We start from the raw sequence: 16,981 nt of genomic DNA, 5'->3' as shown, positions 1-16,981 counted from the left end.
AGGAAATGTTCTGTGCAGAGTCTGTACCTTGTTGTGAGCCACTATTTTTAGGGCAAAAGTGGCCAGATAAAGCGAGTTCATGACGAAGCTCAGCTGGTTCCGTGACTCTTCCAGGAAATCCTCTAATCCCTCATACCAGAGACGCTTCACATCCGACCACACCATGCCTGCAGAGAGAGGAATTCGCCATCAGCGCAAAAGAAGCGTCCAAGCAGCAAATCAGAAAGGCCTTATTCCTGACAGATTTCAATCACTCCCAGATTCGAGTTACTCTCTCTGTCACATCTTAAAACTCATGACTATGATCTATGAATACTATTGAATCAAAGTGTAGAGAAATAAGCAGTGGTGTAAAGTAACAAAATCAGTATCTGGATGCAGCCTTTATGATGCAAGCTGAGATTGCATCACTCAGCGATGCAATGTCAGACACAATGCACTCAATGGAGTGAGTGACATCACTGTGACGGGTAGGGTTTGGTGAGCGCATTTAAAAGCATTGGATGCAGCTCAGATTGCACTGCACCGAGTCTGCAGCCAGACCCCTGTCAACAAATTACAAATATTTGAACTACTGTAATTGAGTAGTTTTTTGTTTCAGAAATTGTCACTTACTAAGTGGTTCAAAAAAATTTTTACTTTTGCTTTCCATTGAGTACATTTTTAGTGCGGTATTGGTACTTTTACTCCACTACTTTCCTTCAACCTGCAGGCACTACTTTATTTTTTCTTGTTTTTGGGGATTAGAAAAATCAAGTCCAATTAAATCACACATAGAAGGTAAATTGCATCATAATGAACTACCTCAAGACATGAAGCAAACTGTTTAGAAGCATTAAAAGTGTCCAAGAAGATGTCCAAAATGTTTACACGCATTGACCCTGAGGCTGTTTAGATGCATGTGACTGATGAGAAAATGACAGATGTTTACTGTGTGATGACCGAAATAGCCTTAAACACACAGCAGACACAGGATGTCAACATGACGTCAGATTGACGTTGTACCCCAGTCTTGTGGGCACATTGCATTTTGTTTGGAAATGAAAATCAGGTTAACATCAGAACTCAATATCATACCTCAATGTCCAACGTCTAACCTAAAATCAACCAAATATCAACGCTTAATGATGTTACAGCTTGATGTTGTGTGGATGTTACCACTATGACGTCTATCAGAAGTTGCCATACCTGACGAACAAATGTTAGTATTTGACGTTAATAAGATGTTGGTTTAAGATTTTGACTCGACATTGGACTTTGGTCACTTTCTAACACAACCTAAAGTCAACCAAATATCAACGTAATTTGACGTTGTTATTGGACATCAAAATATGATTGTCATTAGACGGTCACCTGACATCACAACCGGAATATAACCTAATAAGAATGTCTTATGACGTGTGCCGGGTAGTGACTAGATGCACTACAGAATGTTACGTTTACACACATCCACAAGTTACATGTAAAAGCATCAGCTTTTCACAGCGTAATACTCACTACTCACTACTCTTGAGTACTTCCGAAAGGCCATTTTTTCTCATACTTTGAGTAATAATTAAACCAGATACTTTTACTCTACTTGCACTACATTTTTAGGCAAGCAATGGTACTTTTACTTGATTATGATTTTTCAGTACTCTTTCCACTTTCCATTGAGTGATAATAATGATATATTATATGTCTTTAAATACTATGTAAATTTTAATTATGTGACATATAATATTTTGTAGTACATTAGAAAACAGTACGCAATAATACCTGTATATTTACCTAATTTCTGTTTATTGGAAAGATTTCTTTCAACACATTTCTAAATATAATAGTTTGTTTTGTAGACAAAAGTATTGCTTAAGCGGGTTAATAGTATTGACCTTAAAATAGTTTAGTATTTAGTATGGAAAATTACAACTGCTTTATTCTAGCAGAAATAAAACAAATGAGACTTTCTCCAGAACAAAGATTTATACATTTATAACCCCTAAAGACGACCACTGCCTTCAGATTTTGAAGAAAATCATGGAATTGATTGGTGGCAAGCATATGAGCGTTTTTCCATTAGTAAACATGCACCTCTGTCTCCCTCTAGTGGTCTTCCTGCAGTCGTATCCTACTCTTTAGTCAGAGTCCACAATAATCCCAAACAAATCTTACATTCAACAGCATTTCAAAATGGCTCTTTTACATTATTCATGATGGTTAAGTCTTAATAGAAATAAAACAAGTGCCATTAGCAACCAATTACCCGGTGGTATTACTAATGTGATGCTGAGAGATGATAAGCGCTAGCTGTGTTTCTCACTTCCGCATCAAAGAAACATGGTGTGTCATTTATCAGTCATATTAAAGATTCTGCGGATTGATGCACTGCATGCTTTTAGGTCAAAGGCTGTTGGGTTCATTTGACTTTAGAGATGTAGTTTTAAACAAAGGTTTTCACTGCATGTGCAGTACAGAATTTGCGAATAAGAGCTGACAATAACTTAAAGGTACAGTAGGTGACTGTCTTCAGAAACATTTTTAGTTGTGCTGGTTGAAAGTCCCTTCACATTCCAATTTTTATGATTAAAGTAAATTATCTAAATGTATTTACATGTATTTTTATATTCTGGGTAAAGCATAAGACTCAAAATGCTTCATACAATAAAATATTGATCAGGCCGACATCTCCCATAATTCTGATAAGTAGCCCAAACTGGTCAACAAATGTAGATTTGTACATCTGCGCACCCCTGTTCATGTAGACAGATCATGTTCACACGAGACAGTCACAGCGGTAAAAAACAAATGCTGAATCAAAACTTTTTAAAATCCAAAATCAGTATTGGAGTTGCTTTGGATGGCAGGAGAGCGACTGTGTTTCCAAAGCTATTATGCTAATGGTTAGCATTTTAGCAGATCACCTACTGCACATTTAATCAACACGGATTTAAAGATATGAAAATGTATTAAAGGCCCCAGGACATTAAAATAAAGTTTTTTAGATGTTAGTAGGTTATCTTTACGGATATCTATAAGCGTAAGTGCTCCAAAACAGTGAAAAAATTCGCATTTAGACAATATAGACAAGTTTGCAGGTTGTTAGGTTTTTTTACATCAACTCAAACAGTGCATCCTGAAAGTATTCATAGCGCTTCACTTTTTCCAGATTTGTTTTGTTACAGCTTTATTCCAAAATGGATTAAATTCATTTATTTCCTAGAGCTAAATTACAGATATTACTTTCTAAAAACATAAGTGACATAATAGTTTTTAATAATGATGTGTAATAATCAGGTTTTACCCTCTGAAGGTTTTTACTCTGGCAGTTAAAGTGTTCATTTCAGTAAAAACTACATATTCAAATACATTTTTTAATGTACAATAACATTTTACATGGTTTCTTTTGTAACACTGTGATCAGTCAAATGTATGTAGCCTTGGTTTTACAAGCTAGACTCATACAAACTCCAATCTTCTGAACAGAAATGTAAATCAAACTAAACATATTCATTATGTTAGATTTAATAAACAGCAAGGAATAAATTCAGACCATCAGGCTTTTTTCTTAGTTTTTCTTATTCTATGTTGTCTTTCAAGAAAGCAGAATCGCATACAGCATAAAACCCCCCAATATAAAATTATTATTAAACTATAAAATCTAAATATGAGATAATAAAATGTACAAATTACAATTGTGATCAATCTGATTCACAGCATATGTTTCATTGACATGCAGCTATCCAGCTTTATTACATCATTAAAGTGTGGAGAGCCGCATGGCCTTCAGGATGATTTGATGCCAATTTATGATTTGTTATAATAAAAAAAAAATAAAAAAAACAGCTCTTGTTTTGTTTCTGCTTGTGTGATAAAAGCATAGGAGAAAGAGAATTGCTAACATCTTTTAATGGTACCTGCATTAGTAATGCGTTATAATGCAAACGCCATGCTCAAAAACAATTTCATTAAGTGTTTTATAATCTCATGAATAATTGAGAGAAACATAAATTTATCCATTTACATTCTAATGGATTATATAAGATATTGATTACAAACTAGTTTCAGACAGTTTTCTGTATTATCTTAAGTTTCTTTACTGCTTAAAGCAGAGATGCCCAAGAAGATGTCCAAAATCTTTACACGCATTGACCCTGAGACTGTTTAGATGCATGTGACTGATGAGAAAATGACAGATGTATTGACCGTAATGGCCTTAAACACCCAGCAGACACAGGATGTCAACATGACGTCAGCTTGACGTTGTACCCCAATCTTATGGGGACATTGCATTTTGTTTGGAAATGAAAATCAGGTTAAGATCAGAACTCAATGTCAGGCCTATGTCAGAAGTAGGGCCCGCGGGCCAAAGTTGGCCCATTGGAACGTTTGATTTAGCCCACCATCCCATCTGAGAGGAGAGTGAGAATGATGGAGAGGATTGAGACGCACGCCTTTAACACAGAAATCATCATTTCTAATTTGATATGAGCTTTTTTGTTAGTTTTATAGTTTTTATTTTGTTAGTTTTGTTAGTTTAGCTATAAAAAAGCCAACTAAAATTAAATGTTTCAATTAAATGTTGTAAATGAATCAGATTTTTTTATGCAGAAGCAAATCAAGGCAAAAACTAGAGTAATTCTGTTATAAATGAGATTTTTACTGTAATAAGTTCATTGTAAAATGTAAAAAAATACTGTATTAATTAATATAAAGCAATGTGTCCTAGTCATATTTAAATATTATTAAATAAATTACGAAACTCTCCACGGCAACTGTATTTACCTTCAGCCCACTAGCCACAATCAAGGCTAAAATTAAGGCTGTATAAAAAATGCCAAGCACACCAGCCGAAATGATGCCACACATACCCAAAGCAAGCTTTTAAATATATTATTTAGTATTAATCTGCAATATATATATATATATATATATATATATATATATATATATATATATATATATATATATATATATATATATATTTTTTTTTTTTTTTTCCTCATTAATGTACACACAGCACCCCATATTGACAGAGAAACACTGAAATGTTGACATTTTTGCTGAAAAACTGAAATATCACATGGTCCTAAATATTCAGACCCTTTGCTCAGTGTTTAGTAGAGGGATCTAATACAGCCATCAGTCTATTTGGGAAGATAAGGGTTCCTATCCATTCCTCTATGCAGATCCTCTCTAGTTTTGTCAGGTTGGATGGTAAACGGGGTGGATTGCATTTTTTAGGTCTCTCCTGAGATGCTCAATTGGGTTTACTTCAGGGCTTTGGCTGGGCCATTCAAGAACAGTCACAGTTATTGTGAAGCCACTCCTTCATTATTTTAGCTGTGTGCTTAGGGTCATTGTCTTGTCCCAGTCTGAGGTCCTGAGCACTTTGGTAAAAGTTTGCCACAGCCCTTGCCACAATTCTGTCTCTGAGATTTTCAGGCAGCTCTATAGACTTCATGATTCTCAATTGGTCCTAAGAATACTTAGGACCGTGTCATATTTCAGTTTCTCTTTTTTAATAAATCAAAAATGTCAACAACTCTGTGTTTTTCTGGTTATGTGGGGTGCTATGTGTATAATAATGAGGAAAAAATGAACTTAAATTATTTAAGCAAATAGCTGCTATATTACAAAGAGTGGATAAACATGCTGGCAATGCTCACCTATGATCCAGAGAATGAGAAGGTAGTCTATGAATTGCAGCGCAGGAGCCATGTTCTTCTTGTCGTTGTAAATGAGCGAGTACAGGTTCAGAAGCAGCAGGAAGGTGAAGTAAGAAGCACTGTGGATGATAAACTTAATGAAAGGAGTGTGGATGACCTGGCCGACGCGAGAACGGGGACCCAGCAGGTAACAGATGGACAGCAAGGGCCACAGCAGCGCCACGCTCAAAACAGACACAATCTTTAAGCAGGTGTGTTTGCGGCGGTAGCTCGCCATCTCGCCAAACCACACCGTATTCAGAAACTGCTGACAGTTGGATTGGGCGACAAACTGTGGAGGAGGGAAGATGACAAAACATATTACCAAAAAAGAAATGTATCGGGTGTTTTCTTACAAAAGAAAGTCGCTTGTGGCCACCAGGACAATATTCAGTCATGCTTATAATCAGAGCTTATTGGCAGTGCTTATCAAGACGTTTTTCGGCATTCATATCCAATTGATTTTCACTGGAGATGAGCAGAGATTTAAACTTCTGACACGCACTTGCTACACAACAGCGTTTATGCACAGCTAGGGTTTTTCCTCTTTTGATAAACTTCCAGTGAAAGCTTTATGTGACTATTTTCAATTTCAGAAGGTTTCTTAAACAGCATCAATGTTCGTTAAATAGACTTTAGCGTTCATTAAGTTGTTCAAGTGTAAAACGAGATGAAAGACTGTGTATACACAAGCACCGTCAGGAACAGCAGGCGAAGGCTGAAACTCCATGGAAAATACTGCAGTAAAATACATTATCAAATTTTAAATACATAGTGAAGAACAATGTAATATAATGCAATGCTTTTTGTACATTCTTAGACCCACTTTGTACTGTATATCTATCAGGCAGTGAAAATCATGTTATCAATAAATGTAGTGATTTTGTAATGGGTTGAACTGGGTTACTGAAAATGAAAAGTCCTTCTGCATATACTCTATTGCTATAAACTATCCCTTTTAATATAAAGTCACTACCTGACGTTATCTTTTATAAATTGTATGGTAGTAAAGTAGATTTACTGCTATATGATAAACGCACGTCATGATGTTGAGAAGTACAATGAGATCCTGGATTAACACCTATGTTGAGCCTTGAAAATGTACCTATTCCCTACCCCTAAACCCAATCGTAAATTATTCCCAAAATCAGAGGGGAATAATAGTTGGAAAACAATCATTTAGATGTACATACAGTATACCTAACTGTAAGCCTAAACTTAACATATAAACATTAAACGTATTCTTTAATTCTGATTGACTGATTGGAATGTTGTTCCAGAATTAACATGGATATTAATGGCATTGTTAGATATTTTTTTTAGCTGGAGATACTGTTATAAAATGTTAAAAAATACCTTGCATATCCCTTAAAGATGGCATAACAGAAAATTGACCTTGAAAACAGTTATCATCCCATGCCTATAACACAGGCACACACTGTAAAAGATGCTGGGTTCCACACAAATATTTCATGTTGTCCCAGCCCAAACTGATTAATTACCTTAATTGTTTTTACAAATTTAAGTGGATTGAACATAAAAAAATTAAGTTGTCCCCTCAAAAAAACAAAAAACAAAAACAAGAATGGTGTTAATTCAGCTGATTTTAAATAAGTGGTTTAATCAAGCAGCAAAACATTTTACTGAGTGCAGTGTGTGTTCGAAATCCTCCTCGAAATCACCTCCTTTTGGTTGTATTTGATGGCCAGTTTGAGGCGGCTGAGGTTCATGCGTTCCTCCAGAAGGCCTCTCTTGTCTACGTGGTCCTCGCTGGATGTGTGGTTCAGTATGACTTCCAGCTCACGAGAGTTGCGGGCCTGAGCCAGCAGGTCCTTGGCAAACATCTTGCACTGCTTGGCAAGTTCTTCATAATCGTTCCTGTAGTTCGATGAAAAGACCAGAATGAGCTGTAGAAGGAGAATGCTTCTTATTTACACTGTTAAACAATGCTCCTTATTGGCCTTTCCTGTGATTAGGTTCTTTATAATGGAAATAGGTCATACACTTTTTTGCGATGAAAAAAAAAAAGAGTTCTTTATGTTGAAGCGATATCAAGCAATATCTTAGTGTAAACTCTTTAAATTACCTGTAGATTGATCATTAATGTGACCATGAAAAGAGAAACACAACTTGTAATAAGGAAAAAATAAGCACAACACTAATTTACTTTTTGCACATAAAAGCTGAAATTTTTTAGCTAACCATGGGACACAGTCCTGGAATCAGGTGATATTTGGCAGCTTCATGAAGGGTTGCATGCTGAATGTGCTGTTATAGCCTGGAAATCAAATGTTTTCAGGGCTTTGAGAAAATCGCTTTGTTACTCTCATCCCCCCCTGCCAACTAACACTGAAGTACCAATTCCATTATTAACAACTGGATTGTTACCTGCATAAATAAATAAGATATTGGTTGTTTATTAGTACTTACAAAGTATGAACTCTTAACTATTAAGAAGAAGCAAATTAGTAGTTTGGGCTAAAAGTCTTAGTTAATTATTTGTTGATAGCATGAAGTGTACCTCAATATAAATTATGACCATAAATTATTGTTTATTGCCTACTATATCCAAACAGCAGCAAATGACACTCCATTCAGCTTTTGTTTCTGAACCTTCTCTGGTTCTTGACAACACAACACCTTTGTCTCAGTAAAATAAACTGCCATTCAAATATGTGCATCTGTAAAATGCTCAATGCCGACACAAAGAGAGTATTTGCTACTGTTTAGCTTTCTCCATTCAGCGGCGATCCCCATGAGACCGCTTTCTCTAATCACTCTTCCATTACCGAAACTCCACTTCCACCAGGCTCAGCTCTTTCAGATCAGCGCTGAGCTCAAACGCCCTCAGAATGGGGTCTTCTTCTGTCAGCATGATCAAGGACGGGCTGGCGAGACATCGGTAGATATCTAGACGGAACCTGCAAGGGGTACAAATGGGATAGGGCTCAAAATAATGCAGTGGAATTTTTACTCTACATAAATATTCTTCAAATGTGTTAGTGATTTCTGAATACAGTCATTGAATCTTTAAAAAAATGTAACCTTGGTCTTTCTTTAAATAAGGCTTTTAAGTGTATTCTAGTATTTGTTAACACACTGATAATCCATTGGTTACCGGTGACACAAAGAATCAAATTTAAAATCCTTCTCTTTGTGTTTAAAGTCCTACATGGTCTGTGCGCTCAATATTTATCCCAACTGATTGTTATTTACACTCCATTCATTTTTTTTGGCTCTTCTTATTGTTACACTTTCTATGTTCTTTCTTATTATGTGCCTATTGCTGTTACTGTTTTATACCCTTATCGTTAGTTTATTTTTTCTCTGTAAAGCACTTTGAGCAGTCTTGTGGCAGTTGGAAATGTGCTATATAAATAAATTGAACTTAAACTTGATAAAAAAATTATTCATTGGATTTGCTCATTTTAAGGTAAGCGCTTGCAAACCATTTATATGGGTTGAATTTAAACAAATGAGGTTGAACAATACTAAATTTTGTTTGTTTGTTTAAATTCAACCCCTATAAGTTGTTTGCAACAACTTATCTTATCAAAACAGCTTATCAAAATTGTGTAAAATCCAATGAATTATTTTTTTCAGTGTACTGCTTTTGCATAAAAAAGGACTTGAGGTTACTTGAGAGTTAAAAATGTTACTCAAGTGAAAAAACAAATACTGAATGAACATTTCATTCAATTAAAAGTAGAATTAATATATTTTAAAGGTAAAAAACTAAACAAACAAAATAAAAAAAAACATTTAAATTGTAATTGAAAAGTATCAGTACAATTCAGTTGGCTTGGCACTTTAATAGAATCCAGTGATCTCCAAAAATGAGTACTTTTCAACTGTTAATAAAATCTGGAGTTGTTTTTTTTTTTTTTTTAGAAATGTGATTATTTAAAATTATTTAATTTTCATTGCACTCCATTAAAGTACATATTATACTTTACAGTAATATTATATTTTAGACAGTAATCATATCTGGGCTTTTTAGAATAAAAGGTAAAGTTTAAAATTTACACAATAGAAAATTGGAAACCAGACCATTAAAATCGAGACAACATATTCACTGGCTTCAATTTATATTTAAATGTATTGATTTTAAGTATCCTTATTATTTACAATAATATTTTGTATTTTTTGTTATTAAATAATCAAGTTTTTTGGTCCACGTTTTAAAAACCTATTGGTAAAAGAGCTTTTATGTTTAAGGGTTCAATAGACTGGAATAATTAACCTTGGAAAACATTCAATCCATTGCATCATTTAAGGTTTTTAAGCAAACTTTGCTGTCATATCTTACTTTGGATTGTACTTGTTTTTCCCGAGGATGTTGTTGTTTATATGGTGATTTGATTCACTGATCTGTAATTTTTTTTTTACTATATGTGCATCCAAAATTGCTTACTTCCATACTACATAGTACGCTATAAACAGAATGCGAGCCTAGTAGTATCTCCGAATTCATAGAAATCAGTATGTGAGAAGTACCCAGATGACCTACTACTTCCTGCGAGATTCTGAAGTGCGCATCAGATGGATGCTACACTATCCCATGATGCACCACGAGAGAATTCATGAATGGGAGTGAAGCGACGCAACTGAGGTGGGTACACGTGATGATGACAAAATGGCAGATGTAGTATGTCCAAGTTCCATTCATACTACTCACATTCATACTGTATAGAACGAACTTTTCTAATGGCCAAGTAGTACGTTTAAATTCAAATGCAGTACCTATTGAGTAGTAGGTAATTTCGGACGCAAACTATGTATGTATGAATGTATGTATGCTACTTCCCCTTTTGTTAATGTTTGTTTTGATGCTTGTTGTTGTTTTATGGGTGTTATGTAATTTATGTTTTGTTTTTGTCTTCTCGTGTTATAATTATGTTATTCCGATTAACTGAGGGACCCCCTTCAAAATGAGATGGTACATCTCAAGGGGTTAATCCTAATGAATAAATATAATACAGATCCATTTGTTCTCCTTCTATGATAGTCTTTTGCATATTGTTTTCAAAATATTACAAATTTATAGCAGAAAATTTTAACTTTTAAAGGTTTGTAACCACTTGAGAGTGAGTAAATTATGAGAAAATGTCAATCAGTTGATGAATTATCCCTTTAAATACAACATTCATGGTTTTTGACTAAATAAAGATGTTTGCCTTGAATGACGAAGACTGTCCTTCTTGTTCTTGGCATTGCAGAGGGTACACTCACACCCTACAGCGTGGGGTCGTGGCAGAGAGATGTCTTGCTTTAATAGCATGGTCAAAATCTCGTAATTGTTCCTGTGGGCAGCAAGAATGACTGGAGCAACATCCATGGTGGTGGAATACTCCGGGTTCTGAATCTTCTGTATCAGTTTCTGAAAAAAAATAAAAACCGTGGAACAGAATTGAAGATAATATTTGAAACATTCAGCATTTAACGATATATTAATTTAAAATACTAATATTTAAAGGTTTTTAAAAGAGTCATGAAAAGTAGTTTAAGATTTTTCAACCCAGGTTCATTGTGGATACTTACCCCTGTATATATTTTTGAACAGCGCGAAAATACGTCCCAGGAGGTATGCTTTTTTGCAGTTTTTGTTCTCGTGAGTCTACCAGAGGCTGCTGTGTACACTTTTTTTAGATCTCAAATTTCTCTTTTGAGTGTAATTCGCGCCTGCTGTCTTCACAGGCCACCAGAGGCTGCTGTCGATTGAGTGACCACCCCATTCCCTAGACCCAACTGATAGCATTTTTAAAAGCACCGATTGACCGAGCCACTGGACAAACTAGTAACCGCGGAAAAGCTGTCCACATGAAGGTAAGTGATCAGCTGGTAGCGTGAAAAGAACCAGAAGCCGTTGGCGGCATCATACCGCCCCACAGCATTTGCTTCAAAGATGAAATGCAGCCATAGTTAGCTCTGGATACATAATTCGCGCTCTCCGGAAATGTATACAGGGGTACATTTTCACAATGAGTATGAGTTGAGACTTTTATGTTCGGTTTCTGAATGGTTAGTTTATAACGTTTAGAATATTTTCTTCTACAAAAGTGCAATATTTATCTTCATTTTTTTTTTTATCAACAATCAAGTTCTTACCTCTTCTAAAAACAAAAGTAAACACTCACTGGTTTGATTATTTAACGATGTGTAATTTTATCCAGATACTCTTTTATAGTATATCATATGTTTTGATACTCAACACTGTTACAGAGCCATATACACAGTTAAAGTCAAAATTATTAGCCCTCCCGTGAATTTTCCTGTGAACTATTTCCCAAACGATGTTTAACAGAGCAAGGATTTTTTTCACAATATTTGCTATAACATTTTTTCCTTCAAAAGAAAGTCTTACTTGTTTTATTTTGGCTAGAGTAAAAACTATTTTATATTTTTAAAAGACATTGTAAGATCAATATTATTAGCCCCCTTAAGCAATATATATATATATATATATATATATATATATATATATATATATATATATATATATATATATATATATATATATATATATATATATATATATATATATTTGATTGTCTACAGAACAAACCATCATTATACAAAGATTTGCCTTATTACCCTAATTAACCTAGTCAAGCCTTTACATTGCACTTTAGGCTGAATATTATAGTGTCTTGAAAACATGTAGTTAAATATTATTTACTGTCATCATGGCAAAGATAAAATAAATCAGTTACTAGTAATGAGTTATCAAAACTATCATGTTTAGAAATGTGTTGAAAAATCTTCTTTCCGTTGAACGGAAAATGGAGGAAAAATATACAGAAGGGCTAATAATTCAGACTTCAACTGTATATTTTAAAAGGAAAAATAAATACATATATATTAAAAGAAAATATGATTGCATAAGATACTAACCGCGATAGAAGGCTTGGAAGAACGCCTGGGCCGATGGTTTAGCAGGATGTCAACTGCTCCTACCACTTCTGAATCAATAGCCACTAATAATGCATCTGTGGCCTGCATGTATATGCACACACACACACATGCGCACACACACGCATCCATCACAAATGAACAAATAGGTTTTATCTAATACGTTATGTAAGATCTTAGGACATGAGTGTGCTTTTACCTGGCAGCCATGATCCAAGAGCAGCTGCAATATGTCTAGATTCTCATTCTCGATTGAAATGGTGACAGCGTCTCTCCCGAGCACATCTACACAGTTAATGTTCAACTCGCCATGTCGTTTCTCCTCCAAAAGCTTCTTCACCATGTAGTAGTCCCCTTCAAATGCAGTTAGGTTATAATATATTAAAACAATGCCATCGTTATCAGCAAGGGAGGACAGTGGTTTGTGATGGGAAAACAACGTGGCCCTTAAAGGAGAGATATCTTTCCCTAAGCCGTTTTAGGATTTCTTTATATGGTAAAAGAGTAGCAACTGACTCTCGTCTGCACAGTGTAACCAGACCAAATTCATTAGTTTTCCAAGCTGTTTCTGGAATGCTTGGAAATAAACCATGCGCTGCTGCTTAACCAAACACTAAATGGAAGAACCGCTGCTGAGGAGCTCTGAGCAACCTGTCAAACTTTCAAAAACCTGCACCATCTCGAAAACAAATCACTAATTTAGTAGCATTGTATAAATAAATGTGAATTTATTAGTCAACAATTCTACTACATATTAATTTCTGCAATTTCACTGCGATGTCTTCATAAGGTTATTTCATACGTTTATATTTTAACACTTTGAGTCCTAATAGTCATTTTTGAATTCGATAAAATGTTTTCAGGTAATACATATGTGACCCTGGACCACAAAACGAGTCACAAGTGCCAATTTTTAAAATCAGCTTTTCATTGATTCACTATTTGTTATGATTGGACAATATTCAGCCAAAAACAACTATATAAAAATCTGAGGAAACATCTAGCAAGTAGCTTTTAAAGTTGTCCAAATTTAGTTCTAAGAAATGTGTATTACTAATCCAAGAATTAGTTTTGAACTTAATATATATTTACAGTAGAAAATGTACATGTATATACTCACCGGCCACTTTATTAGGTACACCTGTCCAACTGCTCGTTAGCGCAAAATTCTAATAAGCCAATCACATGATAACATTTCAATGTATATGGGCAATGTATATTGACATGGTCAAGACGATCTGCTGCAGTTCAAACCGAGCATCAAAATGGGGAAGAAAGGGGATTTAAGTGACTTCGAATGTGGCATGGTTGTTGGAGCCAGACTGGCTGGTCTGAGAATTTTAGAAACTGCTGATCTACTGGGATTTTTATGCACAACCATCTCTAGGGTTTACAGAGAATGTTCTGAAAAAGAGAAAATATCCAGTGAGCGGCAGTTCTGTGGGCGCAAATGCCTTGTTGATGCCAGAGGTCAGAGGAGAATGGACATAGAAAGTCAACAGTTAGAAAGGCAACAGTTACTCAACCACTCGTTACAACAGAGGTCTGCAGAAGAACATCTCTGAACACACATCACGTTGAACCTTGGGTGGGCTACAGCAGCAGAAGACCACAGCGAGTGCCACTCCTATCAGCTAAGAACAGAAAACTGAGGCTACAATTCACACAGGCTCACCAAAATTGGACAATAGGAGATTGGAAAAACGTTGCCTGGTCTGATGAGTTTCGATTCCTGCTGCAACATTTGGATGGTAGGGTCAGAATTTGGCATCAACTATATGAAAGTATGGATCCATCCTGCTTTCTATAAACGGTTCAGGCTGCTTGTTGTGGTGTAATGGTGTGGGGGATATTTTCTTTGCACACTTTGGGCCAATTAATACCAATTGTTGTTGACCATGTCCATCCCTTTATGACCACAGTGTACCCATCTTCTAATGGCTACTTCCAGCAGGATAACGCGCCATGTCATGAAGCTCAATCCTCTCAGACTGGTTTCTTGAACATGACAACGAGTTTACTGTACTCAAATGGCCTCCACAGACACCATATCTCAATCCAATAGAGCACTTTTGGGATGCGGTGGAACGGGAGATTCGCATCATGGATGTGCAGACGACAAATCTGCAGCAGTTGCGTGATGCTATCATGTCAATATGGAGCAAAATCTCTGAGGAATATTTCCAGTAGTTTGTTGAATCTATGCCATGAAGGATTAAAGCAGCTCTGAAGGCAAAAATGGGTCCAACCCGGTACTAGTAAGGTGTACCTAATAAAGTGGCCGGTGAGTGTACGTTCATGCAACATGATTTTTACTTAATATTCTAACGATTTCTGGCATAAAAGAAAAAAATAAATAATTTTGACCTATACAATTCATTTTTAACTACTGCCAAAAATATGCCTGTGCAACTTAAGGCTTAAGTTTTGTGATCCAGGGTCAATATATTAAATCTATAACCAACAAGTTTATTTTACATTTGAAAGATTACAACTAAAGGTTTTGTCTATCTAGTCTCTAAATATATATGTAAAATGCATACGAGAAAATACTATAGGCAATAAATGAGTTTGCATGCAAATATAAGAATCGAAGGAAAGACGTTACATTTTATCATTTGCATTAAAATAAATTTACTGAAATGGTTTGCCATTTTTCACAAAAAATACATATAAAATGCGAGTAAAGTTTCTAATGCAATTACTTTTCTGAAAACATTGTCAAAATAAGGGTGAAGTAATATTCAATCATAATTCAGTATAACAGATATACTTATAACATATAAATGACCAACTGATTAGTTAACATGTTACGAAAAGGTTCCATTTGTTGTAATATAAACAATGAACATTAGAGTTTTTTTTAATCTTGTTAATAAAAATAAAATCATTTGTTAGTTCCTGTTAACTCACAGTGCATTAACTAATGTTAACAAATAAATAATTGTTAAATAAATAATGCATTAGTAATGAACATTGATTAATATATTAAATGCCGCATGATTGTTCATTCTTAGTGAATGTTACTAAAATACATTAACTAATTAATCTTTAATAAAAGTGTCACCGATTTAAAAAATGACATTGTAAAAATGATCAAATAGTTGTCAAATATTGTGGTATTTTTTTTAAATGCAAGTAATTAATATTTTTTAAACATTTATTAGCACTGTGATCCAAATGTTTAATAGAGAAGCATAATAACAAGATGATAAATTCATAAGTATTTCATTTAGTCTAAATATCCATACGTAAAAGCAGTCGTGAAGTAATATAGCCAACTGTTATCATAATTGTTTTTAATATATGTATACAATATAAACACACTCTTGGAGTATATTTTACACACTCTTGAAGACGATAAATGAACTCACCCTTCTCGCAGGCCAGCAGAAAGAGCTTCTCGTCCAGAGTGGTCTCCTCCTTCACCTCTCTGACGTCTTTTAACGCCAGATATTTATCCGGAGAGGACGAGTCCGTGCCCTGATATAGAGCAGCCATTATAACGGAGAGAGAATACGGCAAAGCACTGATGTGCATCCCACTGAGCAGAGCCTTACACCTTTATACACATGAAACCACCGAAATCACCGAAAAAAAACAACAACAGCTCTGATCAATCCAGATGTAAACGATGTTCCGCGTTCTGACGAGGCCCTCACTATACCGAGATTGACTGCTGTTTAGTATACGAATATCGACTTATACGGTGAAACAAACTCTTATTAACGTTAATAACGTTAATATCAAGGCTTTTCGTGCAAATTCTGCCCGGAATGATAGTAGAGACATGAAGCTGGAGCATCAAGATGGTCTGTTGCGCTGGTGCTGATGATGCTGTAAGTGCGCATGCGCGCTGCTCCGCTGCTGGAGCATCAGTTACATAAGAGATAGATGTCGGCAAGATGCTCTTGATACTGGCAAAGCTTAACTGAATTACGTCTTATGTATATTTATCAGCATACCGTGCTTTCCTGCATTTTAGTGTAAAATACTATTTTAGTTGCCAAATTGATTACGTTTAATTTGATCATTTAATTTAGAAAAACATGCAAAAATGTCCAATACACTCGTTATAATTCTTATACAAAGGCATCATATAAATGTATCTTACTAACTCACTTACAAAGACAGGTTTCAAAAAGGAGTTTTATTTGTTTGTAATGAAAGAACCACTTTATGTTCAATGTTTCAGTAAAGAGATATTAACCCTTATGTACTAGGGGATGTTTTCATGCACTCAGGGGTGATTTTGTGTTTTAATTTGCCCACAACTTTCTGTATATTTCAGCTTGTAGAATGATTTTTGGAAACAAATCTTATTTTGTCTCATAGTTTGAGAAAATGCTTTGATTTTTTTAAAACTCAACAATACACACACATTT

The 16,981-nt window shown here is 35.0% G+C and overlaps 1 protein-coding gene across 2 annotated transcripts in view; it reads right to left on the bottom strand.

Annotated features, from left to right (window-relative positions):
- The window catches only part of trpc1 (transient receptor potential cation channel, subfamily C, member 1), a 32,597-nt gene extending 16,160 nt beyond the window's left edge, over positions 1-16,437 (bottom strand). For both annotated transcript variants that reach the window (XR_015524568.1, NM_001198661.2), the window contains 8 exon segments: positions 15,971-16,437; positions 12,796-12,950; positions 12,579-12,680; positions 10,862-11,064; positions 8,474-8,605; positions 7,367-7,562; positions 5,646-5,976; positions 28-167 (listed from right to left, as the gene is read on the bottom strand). Coding sequence is in view for 1 of the 2 variants with exons in the window: in NM_001198661.2 (NP_001185590.1) it covers positions 28-167; positions 5,646-5,976; positions 7,367-7,562; positions 8,474-8,605; positions 10,862-11,064; positions 12,579-12,680; positions 12,796-12,950; positions 15,971-16,136 (1,425 nt within the window). In the remaining variant the exon portion in view is untranslated.
- Positions 16,438-16,981: the final 544 nt, after the last annotated feature.

This window comes from Danio rerio, chromosome 24, assembly GCF_052040795.2.
Source record: "Danio rerio strain M-AB ecotype USA chromosome 24, GRCz13ab, whole genome shotgun sequence".
In the NCBI taxonomy this organism is placed as follows: domain Eukaryota; kingdom Metazoa; phylum Chordata; class Actinopteri; order Cypriniformes; family Danionidae; genus Danio; species Danio rerio.
Note: the sequence above shows the minus strand (reverse complement) of the source record. Positions and strands in the feature narration are given on the sequence as shown.